Source organism: Theropithecus gelada, chromosome 16 (assembly GCF_003255815.1).
Source record: "Theropithecus gelada isolate Dixy chromosome 16, Tgel_1.0, whole genome shotgun sequence".
Taxonomy (NCBI): domain Eukaryota; kingdom Metazoa; phylum Chordata; class Mammalia; order Primates; family Cercopithecidae; genus Theropithecus; species Theropithecus gelada.
This window is the reverse complement of record NC_037684.1, coordinates 56,970,344-56,983,763: the sequence shown is the minus strand read 5'-3', so window position 1 is coordinate 56,983,763 and position 13,420 is coordinate 56,970,344. Positions and strand designations below refer to the sequence as shown.

General features: G+C 48.0%; 1 protein-coding gene across 3 annotated transcripts in view; it reads left to right on the top strand.

Annotated features, from left to right (window-relative positions):
• The window catches only part of VPS53 (VPS53, GARP complex subunit), a 164,038-nt gene that overhangs the window by 143,835 nt on the left and 6,783 nt on the right, over positions 1-13,420 (top strand). For 2 of the 3 annotated variants that reach the window (XM_025363020.1, XM_025363018.1), the window contains 2 exons: positions 761-909; positions 4,960-5,029. In XM_025363020.1, coding sequence (XP_025218805.1) covers positions 761-909; positions 4,960-5,029 — 219 coding nt within the window. Of the gene's footprint in view, positions 1-760; positions 910-4,959; positions 5,039-13,420 lie in introns of those variants that run through there. The other variant, XM_025363021.1, reaches the window with a different exon arrangement.

Genomic DNA, 13,420 nt, shown 5'->3' with positions numbered 1-13,420 from the left:
GTCTTACCCTCTGGTCCACCTGAGTGTTTGCTAGAGATTCTCTTTCCCTTCCCCTTGTTGAAATCCTGACATGATCCCAAAGGTTTTAGGAGTGTAAGATTCTACACGCATACCTCTTCAAGTGTTTTATTATGGAAATTTTGGAATATATTCAAAAGTAGAGGAAACGATATGGTCAGCCTCATGTACCTGCCACTCAGTTTCACGATCTTATCTCATCTGCACCTCTTACCAGTAACTTCGTCCCCACACGTCACATCATTTCTAGTTTTCTGTGTTAAAGAATCCCAAACTGCTCCCAGTTGACTGGAGAGAAAGGGGTCTGTGAATTCCCCTCCAGGTTTCGTGTCATTTAGCCCAGCCACTGCTCTCATCTCCCAGGCTGCCGGTCAGCTTGGGAGGGGGTGTTCCTCCCTGTCCTGCTGCGGTCCCCTACTGTGGGGCACTCGGCAGGAGAACAGGATCCTTTACGTGTGGATAGCTTAGCTGGGAAGGGAAGGCTGTTTCAGGCATGACGGGGACAAGGCAGGAAAAGGAAAGGGCCTGGGTCAACCTCACTGTCGGGTCCACTGGACACACTTGTTTTTGTCCTGAGTGTCAGTCCCTATGAACAAATAAGAAATTCCCCAGGACGAAAGCACCTGATTCCTGGGATACCAAAGCTGTGACCTGATTTCCACTCCAGCCGCTCCCTTCCCCAGCAACAGGTGACACCGTTCTCCTGCGAGGGATTCAGCACCTCGTCCTTTCTCCCTTGCAGATGCAGTGGCAGAACGTGGAGCACGTTGGGGACCAGAGCCCCTACGTCACCTCTGTCATCCTGCACATCAAGCAGAACGTCCCCATCATCCGTGACAACCTGGCCTCCACACGCAAGTACTTCACTCAGTTCTGCATTAAATTTGCAAAGTGAGTCCTGGGCACTCTCATCTCTGGGCTCTTTTTTTTTTTTTTAATAGACTTTATGTTTTAGAACAGTTTTAGGTTCACAGCCAAATGGAGCAGAAAGTTCAGAGCTTTCCCGTGTACGTGACCCCCACACATGCACGGTCTTCCCATCACCGACGCCCCACACAAAGTGGCACATTCGTTACAGTAGATGAACCTGCTTCGACACGGCATTGTCACCCGGACTCCGTGACGTCGTGCTGGACCTTCCCTGGGTCTGGACAAATGGACGGTGACGAGTGGCCGCCATTTCAGTGTCGCAGTCAACTAGGTTGTTTTTAAAACCATACTTCCCACCAGCACCCTCACAGTTTGGGTGTCTGCACCATCCAGCTGGGGTTCGTTCTGGTGCCTGCAGTACTAATTCTAATTTATACACAGAAGAAGCCTACTAATCAAACTAAATCTACTACTTAAAGTCATAGGCAACAGTAACAGCAGTACAGTCCCCAGCCACGTCAAGGCAAACAAAAATGAATGGGGCCTACGTTGTTTTGAACTGTGCAGGCATACGCACCCCTTGCCCAGGATTGGATGATTAAAATCCTTTTTCAGGGATTCCCTGTATGCATTCTGTTTCTCTGAGTGGCTTATAAATGCCTCTTAAGGGTAGGAGCCATCAGTTCTGTTTCTTTAGAGCCTTCTTCCCCTCCCTCCCCCTGGTATTTTTTACCATGGCTGCTAGAATTTATCTATTAATACTTGGACACACTCTTGTTCCGAGGAAGGCACTAGAAATTGGGATGCCCAAGTCAGGGAGCTCCATGGCCAAGGCAGGTGAGTTCACCCTGAGCCAGCATCTTCTTGCTGTGTCCTCGGGTGTGGCCATTTCTGCCCTGAGTTTTGAAGCGAGGAAATAGTTTGGTCCTTTGCCGATCACCATCTGGCTTAGCACCCTTTCCTGTGCTACCAGGCGGGGTTGAGGGTCAGTGTCTCCTCTGACCAGTTATCAAGCAAGCATTTTGGCAGACGTCTCAGGGAAGGGCTTCAGGACGGTCAGCCCAGGCCAAGCTGCTGTATCTGGGTTGTTCCCATCCAGGCCCCAGCTAGCGATTCAGGACTCCACGTTTCTGTCTTCCCCAGATCTCCCCTGGTTTCCCTGTGCCTCACAAATGAACCCCTCAGGACTAACAATTATGGAGCGGCTTGTGGTGTCAGCTTTACTTTCTAGTTTGTCAAGAAAGTATAGAGTGGACTCTCCAGGGAGGCATGACTGTTTGCAGATGGCAGACGGACCAGGAGGTGGAATTCCCTCACTCCCTGGGTGCCCATTAGCGTGTAAGAAGCGCTGCTGATAAATCACATTGTGACACTCCCCATAACTGCTGGAGGAAGCAGCGTCTCTGTAAAAATTTACTGTGACTGAAAATCTCCAGGGTGGCTGCTCTGGGGTCTGATTGAGTTTCTGTTAAGTGAAGGAGGAGTCCGTTGACTTAGCCAGTCCCCGCGTCTCCCATCTCAATCATATCATTGAGCTTATACGTTAAGTGAAGGAGGAGTCCGTTGACTTAGCCAGTCCCAGCGTCTCCCATCTCAGTCATATCATTGAGTTTATACGTTAAGTGAAGGAGGAGCCGGTTGACTTAGCCAGTCCCAGCGTCTCCCAGCACCAGCCTCACATTCTCTCAGAGCCGTTGAATTTCATTGCTAAGCCCAGGTCGAGTGCACTGGGAATTGGATGCCCATCCTCACATCCGGAATTGTTCAGCCTGGGATCTAGGAAGTGGTTTTCTGTTTTCATCCATGGTGCCTTCTCATCCTGGTAAAATCCTGCTTAACAGAGGTGGGCTTGTGAGGAGACCCTTCCCTGGCCAAGGGCAGCAGCCACCACCGCCCTGATGGCCCAGAGACGCCCTTGGCAGTTACCCAGCACACTGCTTGGTCTTCTTCCCACAGGACGCGTGTCAGGTCCTCGTATTCCCCCCACCCCACCTGTAGAGCGGTACAGACAGCCGGTTCAGGGGCACAGCCAAAGCTTTTTTTTTCTTTTCGATACAGGGTCTCACTCTGTTACCCAGGCTGGAGTGCAGTGGTGCGATCACAGCTCACTGCAGCCCCCATCTCCTGGGCTTAGGTGATTCTCCCACATCAGCCTCCTGAATAGCTGGGATTACAGGTGCTTGCCACCCTGCCTAGCTAATTTTTCTATTTTTTGTAGAGATGAGATTCTGCCATGTTGCCCAGGCTGGTCTCAAACTCCTGGGCTCAAGCAGTCTGCCTGCCTCGGCCTCTCAGAGTGCTGGGATTATAGGCATGAGCTGCTGTACCCAGCCCAGAGCATGTTCTAATGTGAAGCAATTTAGGTTACAAACCATTGTGTGCACAGTTGCCATTGGTCATGAGTTCAGTCTCACGTTACTTGTCTGGCTCTGGTTTCCAGCACTGAGGAATTCCTTCCAAATAGCCCCTTGTTTATTCTCCTTCCTGATCACAAGTCACCTCCAGATCCGATCTCCGGACTCCAGTTTCCTCTCCCTTAGCTTGCTTTCTACCCCACCCATGCAAAACCATAGATGTTTCCTTTTACCTCTGTTTGCTGTCTAAGCAATAGCAGCTGTTCCTACTGAGACATCAGAATCCATAGCCTGGTGGAAACTGCAGTTGAACCACAAGCAGCTTCCCTCATCCACGGAGCTGATCCTCCTCCATTCATCAAGGAGATGATGAGACAAATCTCACAATAGTGGTTGGGAGGGTAAAATGAGAAATCACATAGTAACTTCTTGGTAAAGTGCTGATACCAAGCTGACATTCAGAGCGTGGTAGGCGGCCAGGCGCGGCGGCTCACGCCTGTCGTCCCAGCGCTTTGCGGGGCCGAGGCAAGTGGATCACTTGAGGCCAGGAGTTCGAGACCAGCCTGGCCAACATGGTGAAACCCCTTCTCTACTAAAAATACAAAAATTAGCCGGGTGTGGTGGGTGCCTGTAATCCCAGCGACTCAGGAGGCTGAGGCACGAGAACGGCTTGAACCCAGGAGGCAGAGCTTGCAGTGAGCCAAGATTGCACCACCGCACTCCAGCCTGGGTGACAGAGCGAGACTCTGTCTCCAAAAAAAAAAAAAAAAAAGTATGATTTATTCAGTGTGCGTTCACTTGAGCGTCTCCTATGTCTCAGACCCAGCGTTAAATGCTTTGGCCTAATAAACATGGCCCCCATCTTCATGTGCCTTAACAGTCAGGTGAAGCAAAATGGACCCGTAAGCAAATGAGCATAATGAAGTAGGTTAGATGTGAGGGTGGAGGCCTGCGGACTCCATGGAGAGTACGGCGAGGGCAATGGAAGAAAGGCTTTCTAGAGATGCCGTTGAACAGGATCTGAGAGGTGCGTGTGTACTGACCCACAAGCCCCTTCTAGGAAAGGGAGGGAGCAGTGTAGGCATTAAATAGCCCCCAGAATCCTGGGATCTGCAAGCAGCTTGGTTGGGTTGAAGCCTAGGGAGGCCAGGGCTTAGCAGGATGAGGCTGGAGACGGAGAATGAAGAATCAAGGAAGCCTGGCCAGGCTCAGTGACTCACGCCTGTCATCCCAGCACTTCTGGAGCCCAAGGGAGGAGGACTACTTGAAGCCAGGAGTTTGAGCCCAGCCTGGGCAACGTAACGAAATCCTGCCTCTACAAAAGAATTAAAAATTAGCCAGGTGCAGTGCCTGTAGTCCTTTCATCCAGTCTGATTGGGCCAGCTTCGATCGTATCCCCTCTCAGGACACACAATAGTCACCAAAGGAATGCCGTGCTCTGACCAGCTGAGAATAGTTAGAGTTCACTGGGGGTCTAAGATGGATCCAGTTTTCCCGGGCCTGCCGGGGCCTCATGTAACTAAACCAACCCAAAAACCAGGGCTTCGCTCAGAAGAAAAATAAGGTAATGGGTGCTGGTGGGCGACAGTGGAGTCCACTTCGATTCTTCATTAAAAAAGGTTTTTTCATGGAGATACGTGGAACCTTAAAAAAAGTTTTTGCATTTCTTTCCTCAAGAAAGAATAAGCCTAATTTGTCACTTCTTTTTTATCCACAGCTCCTTCATTCCCAAATTCATCACCCACCTCTTCAAGTGCAAGCCAATCAGCATGGTGGGAGCAGAACAGGTGAGATGAACTTAGTACCAGGCGTTTGCCTGGCAGCTTTTGTTGTAGATCAAGCACATGTTTTTATGGTCCAGATCTACTTGGCAGGAATAAAATTGATGATGTCCCCTGTTTGAGGACAGTATGATGACTTACCTGGAAGGTTTCTTAATTCATTCTTCCATTTATTTTTAAAAATTTTGTTTGAATGCCTACTAAGTTCTGGGTGCAGGGTATAACACAGCAAGCACCACAGAAAGGGCCCTGCTCCTAGTGCTCACACTCCAGTAAGAAGAGGTAGCTGGGCATGGCGGCTCATGCTGTAACCCCAGCACTTCAGGAAGCCTGGGCGGGCGGATCACCTGGGGTCAGGAGTTTGAGACAAACCTGGCCAACATGGTGAAACTCCATCTCTACTAAAAATACAAAAATTAGCTGGGCATGGTGGCAGGCGCCTGTAATCTCAGCTACTCGGGAGGCTGAGGCAGGAGAATCACTTGAACATGGGAGGCGGAGGTTGCAGTGAGCCGATATCACATCACTGCACTACGGCCTGGGGGACAAAGTGAGACTCCATCTCAAAAAAAAAAAAAAAAACTAATGAGAAACTTGGGATACCGGCCGGGCATGGTAGCTCACGCCTGTAATCCCAACACTTTGGGAGGCCGAGGTGGGCAGATCATCTGAGGTCAGGAGTTTGAGACCAGACTGGCCAACATGGTGAACCCTGTCTCTACTAATAATGCAAAAAATTAGCCAGGCGTAGTGGTGGGTGCCTGTAATCCCAGCTACTCGGGAGGCTGAGGCAGGAGAATCGCTTCAACCCGGGAGGCGGAGGTTGCAGTGAGCCGAGATCACGCCACTGAACTCCAGCCTGGGCAACAAGAGCAAAACTCCATCTCAAAAAAAAAAAAATTTGCCAGGTGTGGTGATGCAGGCCTGTAATCCCAGTTACTGGGGAGGCTGAGACAGGAGAATCACTTGAAGGTGGAGGTGGAGCTTGCAGTGAGCCAAGATCGCACCACTGCACTCCAGCCTGGGCAACAGAGAGAGATTCCATCTCAAAAAAAAAAAGAATGAATCCCTGTGACAGGAGGCTGAGATGGGAGGATCACTTGAGGCCAGGAGTTCAAGACCAGCCCGGGCAACATAGTGCAACCCCATCTCTCAAAAAAATAAAATATTAGCTAGGCACAATGGTCCACACCTACAGTCCCAGCTGCTCAGGAGGCTGAAGTGGGAGGATTCTTTGAACCCAGGCTGAAGTGAGCTGTGATTGTGCCACTACACTGAAGCCTGGACAACAGAGTAAGACGCCATCTCCCCTGCAAAAAAAAAAAAAAAAAAAAAAAGTATTTTATTAATTATAGTAAGCTCAGACCCAAAGCCAATATCTTCAGAAAAATGCCAGTTCATCCAGTGCTTACATCCATTGTTATTTTTTTAACAAACCCACAATCAACATCCTCTGTTTACTTCCGTTTTGAGGTGTGGATGAGAAAACCATCTGCTGGAACTGGAGTTTTACTTCCTCAGACCCCGGGCCAGTGCCGATGGGCGATAGGGAGTGTGGGTCTTGACAGGCCCGGACTGGGGAGGGCGTGGGTGGGAACTACAGGGCAACGTGGCCCCTGAAGGCTTCTCACCTGAGTTGAGGTTTAGCTGGGCCTGTATTTGCCCTGATGTCTGGGTCTTGAAATGCAAGCAGCCATGTAGCTGTAGGCGTGTTGACTTAGGCAGCAGGACCATCAGAATCAAGTCAGCTCAGCCGTGTTCCCAGACTGAGACAGACGCTGCCTCCGGTCACGGAGCGGCTGCCATCCAAACTTGAACGAAAGCTGTGGCGTTGGAAGCTGAGACTTAGCCCCCCCTCAGCTGTGTCTGCCTTGCCACAAGGATGCCAGGTCCTGAGTGGAGGTTTTGCTCCGACACTTACGCCGAAACTGGGATGGGAGACGTTCTTCTGCTCTCTGTTCTCTGAGAACTGTATGAAGTGAGTTACTCATCTTTGGGCCCCAGAGTCCTCGAGCGGTTGCAAGGGCATGTGGAACTGACCCACACCGATGTGGATCATGCTTCTTGCTGGTTTGTGATCTTCAGAGCATCCTGATTTGCAGGGTCATTCGTTAGTCTGATGGCTGTGTTCACCTATGAAGGCTGTTCGCTCCCTTGAGATTAAGGATGAGACAAGAACATCCGCCGTCACCGTTTCTGTCCCGTGTTGTCGGAAGTCCTGGCTGGGACAACCAGGCAAAAAATAAAGTATTTTTAAAAGAAACCAAATATATACAGATTAGAAAGGAGGAAACTAAGCGGCCATTTTTCATGGAATATGTGATTATGAGTGATAAATCTAAAAGGATCTACAGATAAACTGTTAGAATATAAATTTAGCAGGCCGGGCACAGTGGCTCACACCCTTAATCCCAACGCTTTGGGAGGCCGAGGCAGGCGGATCAGGAGTTCAGGAGTGCAAGACCAGCCTGACCAACACAGTGAAACCCTGTCTCTACTGAAAATACAAAAATTAGCCAGGTGAGGTGTCGCGTGCCCGTCATCCCAGCTACTTGAGAGGCTGAGGCAGGAGAATTGCTTGAACCTGGGTGGTTGCAATGAGCTGAAATTGCGCCACTGCACTCCAGCCTGGGTGACAGAGACTCCATCTCAAAAAAAAAAAGAATATAAACTTAGCAAGGTTGCTGGCTGTAAGGAAAGTGTCTTAAAATACATTTCTATATACCAGCAGCAAACAATGTAAAAATGAACATTTTTTAGTGAAATACTTTTTTCTTTTTTTGTTCTGTTGCGCAGGCTGGAGTGGGTACAGTGGCACAGTCATAACTCACTGCAGTCTCAACTCCTGGACTCCAACCGTCCTCCTGCCTCCACTTCTCAAGTAGCGGGGACTACAGGAAATGTGCCACCACACCTGGCTTTTTTTTTTTTTTGGTAGATACAGGGTGTGCCTCCCTGTGTTGCCCAGACTGGTCTCAAACTCCACCCTCCTCAGCCTCCCAAAGTGCTGTGATTACAGGCATGAGCCACAGCTCCCAGCCTTAAATGAAACCATTTATAATAACATCAGGAAACGTTAAATACCTAGGAGTAAATCTATCAAAAATATACAAGTCTTCTACACAGAAAACTGTACAATATTAAGACACAGAATCCACAAAGACCTTTAAAATGACAGGATCGCTGATGTTCATTGATAAGAAAGACTCGAAAAGAAAGAAATGTGGAGTCTGTCTGAGCCTGTTGTGGCTGAGGAGGCTGCCCAATAAAAAATAAATAACAATTTAAGAAGCGGTAAATTATTCCAAAATTAATCTGTAGGTAGAATTCAATCCTAATTACTGTATCAGTTTATCTATAGATACAGTAGAATCCCAGCAGGGGTATGTGTGTGTGTATGAATTGATATGATGATTTTAAAAGTTAGATGAAAATACAGAAGACAACAGCTAAAATAATCTTAGAACAGAATTGGAGGAGTTAAAGCTCAGGGTATCAAGACTTATTGTAATAGTATTGTAATTAGAACAGTGTGGCACTGGCCCCAGGGACAAATAGGCCAACAGAACAGATCTGAGCTGCGGAATAGACCTACACATATGTAGACACTTGATTTATGACCAAAGTGGCATCATTCATTTTAGGAAAGAGAGTCTCTTCAGGAAATAGTGCTGGGTAATTGGATATCCATATTGGAAAAAAATTAATCTTGACCTTTGCCACATACCATATATAAAAAATCAATCCAAAGAGGATGTGGGGAAATTAGAATATTCACACATTGCTGGTGGGAATGCAAAACGGTACAGCCATTTTGGAAAACAGTTTGGCATTTACATAGAGTTACCACAGGGCCCAGCAATTATACTCCTAGATATATACCCAAACGAATTGAAAAAGGCAGGGTATGGTGGCTCACACCTGTAATCCCAGCACTTTGGGAGGCCAAGGCAGGCAGATCAACTGAGGTCAGGAGTTCAAGACCAACCTGGCCAACATGGTGAAACCCCATCTCTACTAAAAATACAAAAATCAGCCGGACACGGTGGCGTGCGCTTGTAAACCCAGCTACTCGGGAGGCTGAGGCAGGAGAATTGCTTGAACCTGGGAGGTTCAGTGAGGTTGCAGTGAGCCGAGATTGTGCCACTGTACCTCCAGGCTGGGTGACAGAGTGAGACTGTCTCAAAACAAAAGAATTGAAAAAAATATGTTCGGCTGGGCGTGGTGGCTCAAGCCTGTAATCCCAGCACTTTGGGAGGCTGAGACGGGCGGATCACAAGGTCAGGAGATCGAGACCATCCTAGCTAACACGGTGAAACCCCGTCTCTACTAAAAAATACAAAAAACTAGCCGGGCGAGGTGGCGGGTGCCTGTAGTCCCAGCTACTTGGGAGGCTGAGGCAGGAGAATGGCATAAACCCAGGAGGCGGAGCTTGCAGTGAGCTGAGATCCGGCCACTGCACTCCAGCCTGGGTGACAGAGGGAGACTCCTTCTCAAAAAAAAAAAAATGTGTTCACACAAAAACTTGTACACAAATATTCATAGCAGCACCATTTATAATAGCCAAAAAGTAGAAATAACTCAAATGTCCGTCAGCTGATGATAAACAAAATGTGGTCTATCCATGCAAGGGGATATTACTCAGCCATTAAAAGGAATAAAGTACCCATTCATGCTACAGCATGAAGAGCCTTGAAACCATGTTAAGTGAAAGAAGCCAGAAAGGAAAAGCCACCTATTGTGTGAGTCTGCTTTTATGGAATGTCCAGAACAGGCACATCCGTGAAACAGAAAGTAGATGAATGGTTGGCAAAGGCTGAGGGAGGGGGAGATGGGAATGGCTGCTAACGGGTAAGCGTTTCTTTCTGGGGTGATAACGTGTTCTGAAACCAGATCACGCTGACAACTGCACAACCTCGTGAATAGACCTTAAAAACCACTGAATTGTACACTTCCAAAAGGTACATTTTATGGTTTTTGAATTATATCTCCATTTTTAGAAAATTAATTCCAGATGGATTATGGCTCTAAAAAATAAGACAGTAAAGCTTCTGGAAGTTACAATATAAGAGAATATATTTATGACCTTGGGTTAGGCAAAGATCCCTTAAACAAAACATTAAAAGCACTAACCATAAAAGAAAGGATTGGTTATTTTGAGTACTGAAGGCCTTGGCCAGGTGTGGTGGCTTTTGCCTATAATCCCAGCACTTTGGGAGGCTGTGGCAAGAAGATTGCTTGAGCTCAGCAGTTTGAGATCAGCCTGGGCAACACAGCAAGACCCCATCTCTACAAAACAGTTTAAAAATTAGCCATGTGTGGTGGCACATGCCTATAGTCCTAGCTACTCGGGAAGCTGAGACAGGAGGATCAGTTGAGCCAAGGAGTTCGAGGTTGCAGTGAGCTATGATTGCACCACTGCACTCCAGCCCAGGTGACAGAAAGACCCTGTCAATAGTAATGTAAAAGATTGATGAGCCGGGCACAGTGGCTCAAGCCTGTAATCCCAGCACTTTGGGAGGCCGAGACGAGTGGATCACGAGGTCAGGAGATCGAGACCATCCTGGCTAACATGGTGAAACCCCGTCTCTACTAAAAAAATACAAAAAAATTAGCCGGGTGAGGTGGCGGGCACCTGTAGTCCCAGCTACTCGGCAGGCTGAGGCAGGAGAATGGCAGGAACCCAGGAGGCGAAGCTTGCAGTGAGCCGAGATCGCGCCACTGCACTCCAGCCTGGGCGACAGAGCAAGACTCCGTCTCAAAAAAAAAAAAAAAAAAAAAAAAAGATTGATGATACCAAGTGTTGGGAAGGATGTGGAGCAGCTAGAACTTTCCTACGTGCTGGTAGAAATGGAAGTGAGCATGGCCACGTTGGAAAGCTCCTAGGCGTTAGCCAAGCATATGCCTACCCCATGATCCAGCAGTTCCACTCTTGAGTAGCTTCCACCCTAGAGAAATGAGGACTTTATGACCACCAAAGACATGTGCACGAACGTTCACAGCAGGTTCATGAGCAGGAAATAAGCTACAGTGATAGAGGGCAGGAGAGTTTGTGGGGAGGGAAAGGAGAGCATTGACTGGACGAGAGCATGAGGGAGGCTTCAGAGATGCCAGAAGTGTGCTCTGTCTTCTGTTAGGCAGCAGGGTGTGCACGCGTCTGAACGCCGATCGAACGGCATACGTGGTGTTTGTGTACTCTGTGAAAGTTATACCTAATTTTTTAGAAAAGAAAAAGAAATAGAACATGTGTCCACCTTGGTCCATCCCTCCTGGTAGCCTGAGCTCTCTCCCCTGTGCCACCTCGTTGAAGAACTTTCTCGGGTGGGACCAATATGGTTCACACATGTGGTTTTGTTCCCATGGTTCTTTGTCTTCTAGGAGTGTGGGCCTGTTTCTTACTTACTCAAATTTTCATCACTCTCAATAGTCATCATGTCCCCAAGAATTGTAGGAGGCTCCTTAGGAAGCACAGAGCCCCTCTCAAAGGTTTCCATTGCTGTGTGATCGGCGTTCATGGGCGTGGCGTGCTGGCCACCCTCGCAGCCCGGCATCCCGTCAGCAGCATTAGCCAGCCCACACCACCCCAGAAATTATCGCTGAGGCAGAAACGAATTTGGCAATAGCCACCTCTTACCCAATGTCTCATGCCTAAGAAGATAAGTATCAACTATTTCAAAGATGAAAACTAGCAGATTTTCATGATAAATGGGACCTTTCTGTCTTTACTTCCCACGGAGAGCCGCCAAATCTGTCAGGCTCGTTCCCACCTTTTCTGACTGCCTCGCTTTACATAAACCTGAGCCCAGGGTTTTCACCCCTCAGCTGTCTGGTAAAGACAGAATTTTATGGTGACTGGCCAGGGAATGAAAATGTCATATCTCCCTGTATATGAGGGACACTAGAGAATTATGTCTGGTGCGTTCAAACCCTTCTTGTCACTTAAGACTATACAATTATTTATGCATATAATATATCTCTGGGAAGTAGAAAAAGTAGGAAATATCTCCATATGCTTTAAAATACAATGACTGGTTTTTTTTCCTGCCAACAAATGAATGCTGAGCCATGGCTTTGATTTTGACAAGGCTCTCAAAATTTGCTACATGGAAGCCAGAGTTGAGCCTTGAATGGTATTCTTTAAACAAAAATTCCAGTTAATTAATGTACAGAAAATAATGTAAAAAACAGTAGCTAATCACCCAGCTCAGCAAAATATGTAACATGTTTCCACATTTGCTTTCCATCTTTTTTTTTTTTTTTTTTTTTTTTTTTTTTGAGACAGTGTCTCACTGTGTTACCCAGTCTGGAGTGCAATGGTGCGATCTCAGCTCACTGCAACCTTCACCTCCCGAGTTCAAGCAATTCTTCTGCCTCAGCCTCCCGAGTAGCTGGAATTACAGGTGTGCACTACCATGTCCAGCTAATTTTTGTATTTTTAGTAGAGATGGGGTCTCACCATGTTGGCCAGGCTGGTCAACTCCTGACCTTAAGTGATCCGCTCACCTCGGCCTCCCAAAGTTCTGAGATTACAGGCGTGAGACACCGCGCCTGGCCCTTTTTTTTTTTCTTTCTTTTCCTAAGGGACAGGGTCCCACTCTGTCTCCCAGGCTGGAGTGCAGTGGTGCCATCATAGCTCACTGCAACCTGGAATTCCTGGGCTTAAGCCATCTTCCCACCTCAACCTCCTAAGTAGCTGAGACTACAAGTGTGTGCCACTGCGCCTGCTAATTTTTTTATTTTTGTTTTTGTAGAGACAAGGTTTCACTGTGTTGCCCAGGGTAATCTAATACCTGGCCTCAGGCGATCCTTCTGCCTCAGCCTCCCAAAATGCTGGGATTATAGACATGAGCCACCACACCCAGCCTGCTTTAGATCATTTTTATGTAAAGTAAATCATTACAGTTATTGCTGAGGACCGCCCCTGTGAACCCCACCCTGCCCATCCCTTCCTCCATGCCCCAAAGTAAAGACTGTTCTGATTTTGATTTTTTTCTCATATGTGTTTTGATATGTTATATGTGTGTATATTCACAAATGATATATGATTTTGTTTTGCATATTTTAAAACTATATAAATGGCATTAGGCCGGGCGCGGTGGCTCAAGCCTGTAATCCCAGCACTTTGGGAGGCCGAGGCGGGTGGATCACAAGGTCAGGAGATCGAGACTATCCTGGCTAACATGGTGAAACCCCGTCTCTACTAAAAATACAAAAAACTAGCCGGGCGCGGTAGCGGGCGCCTGTAGTCCCAGCTACTTGGGAGGCTGAGGCGGGAGAATGGCGTGAACCCGGGGGGCGGAGCTTGCAGTGAGCCAAGATCGCGCCACTGCACTCCAGCCTGGGAGACACAGTGAGACGGAGTCTCACTGTGTCTCCCAGGCTGGAGTGCAGTGGCGC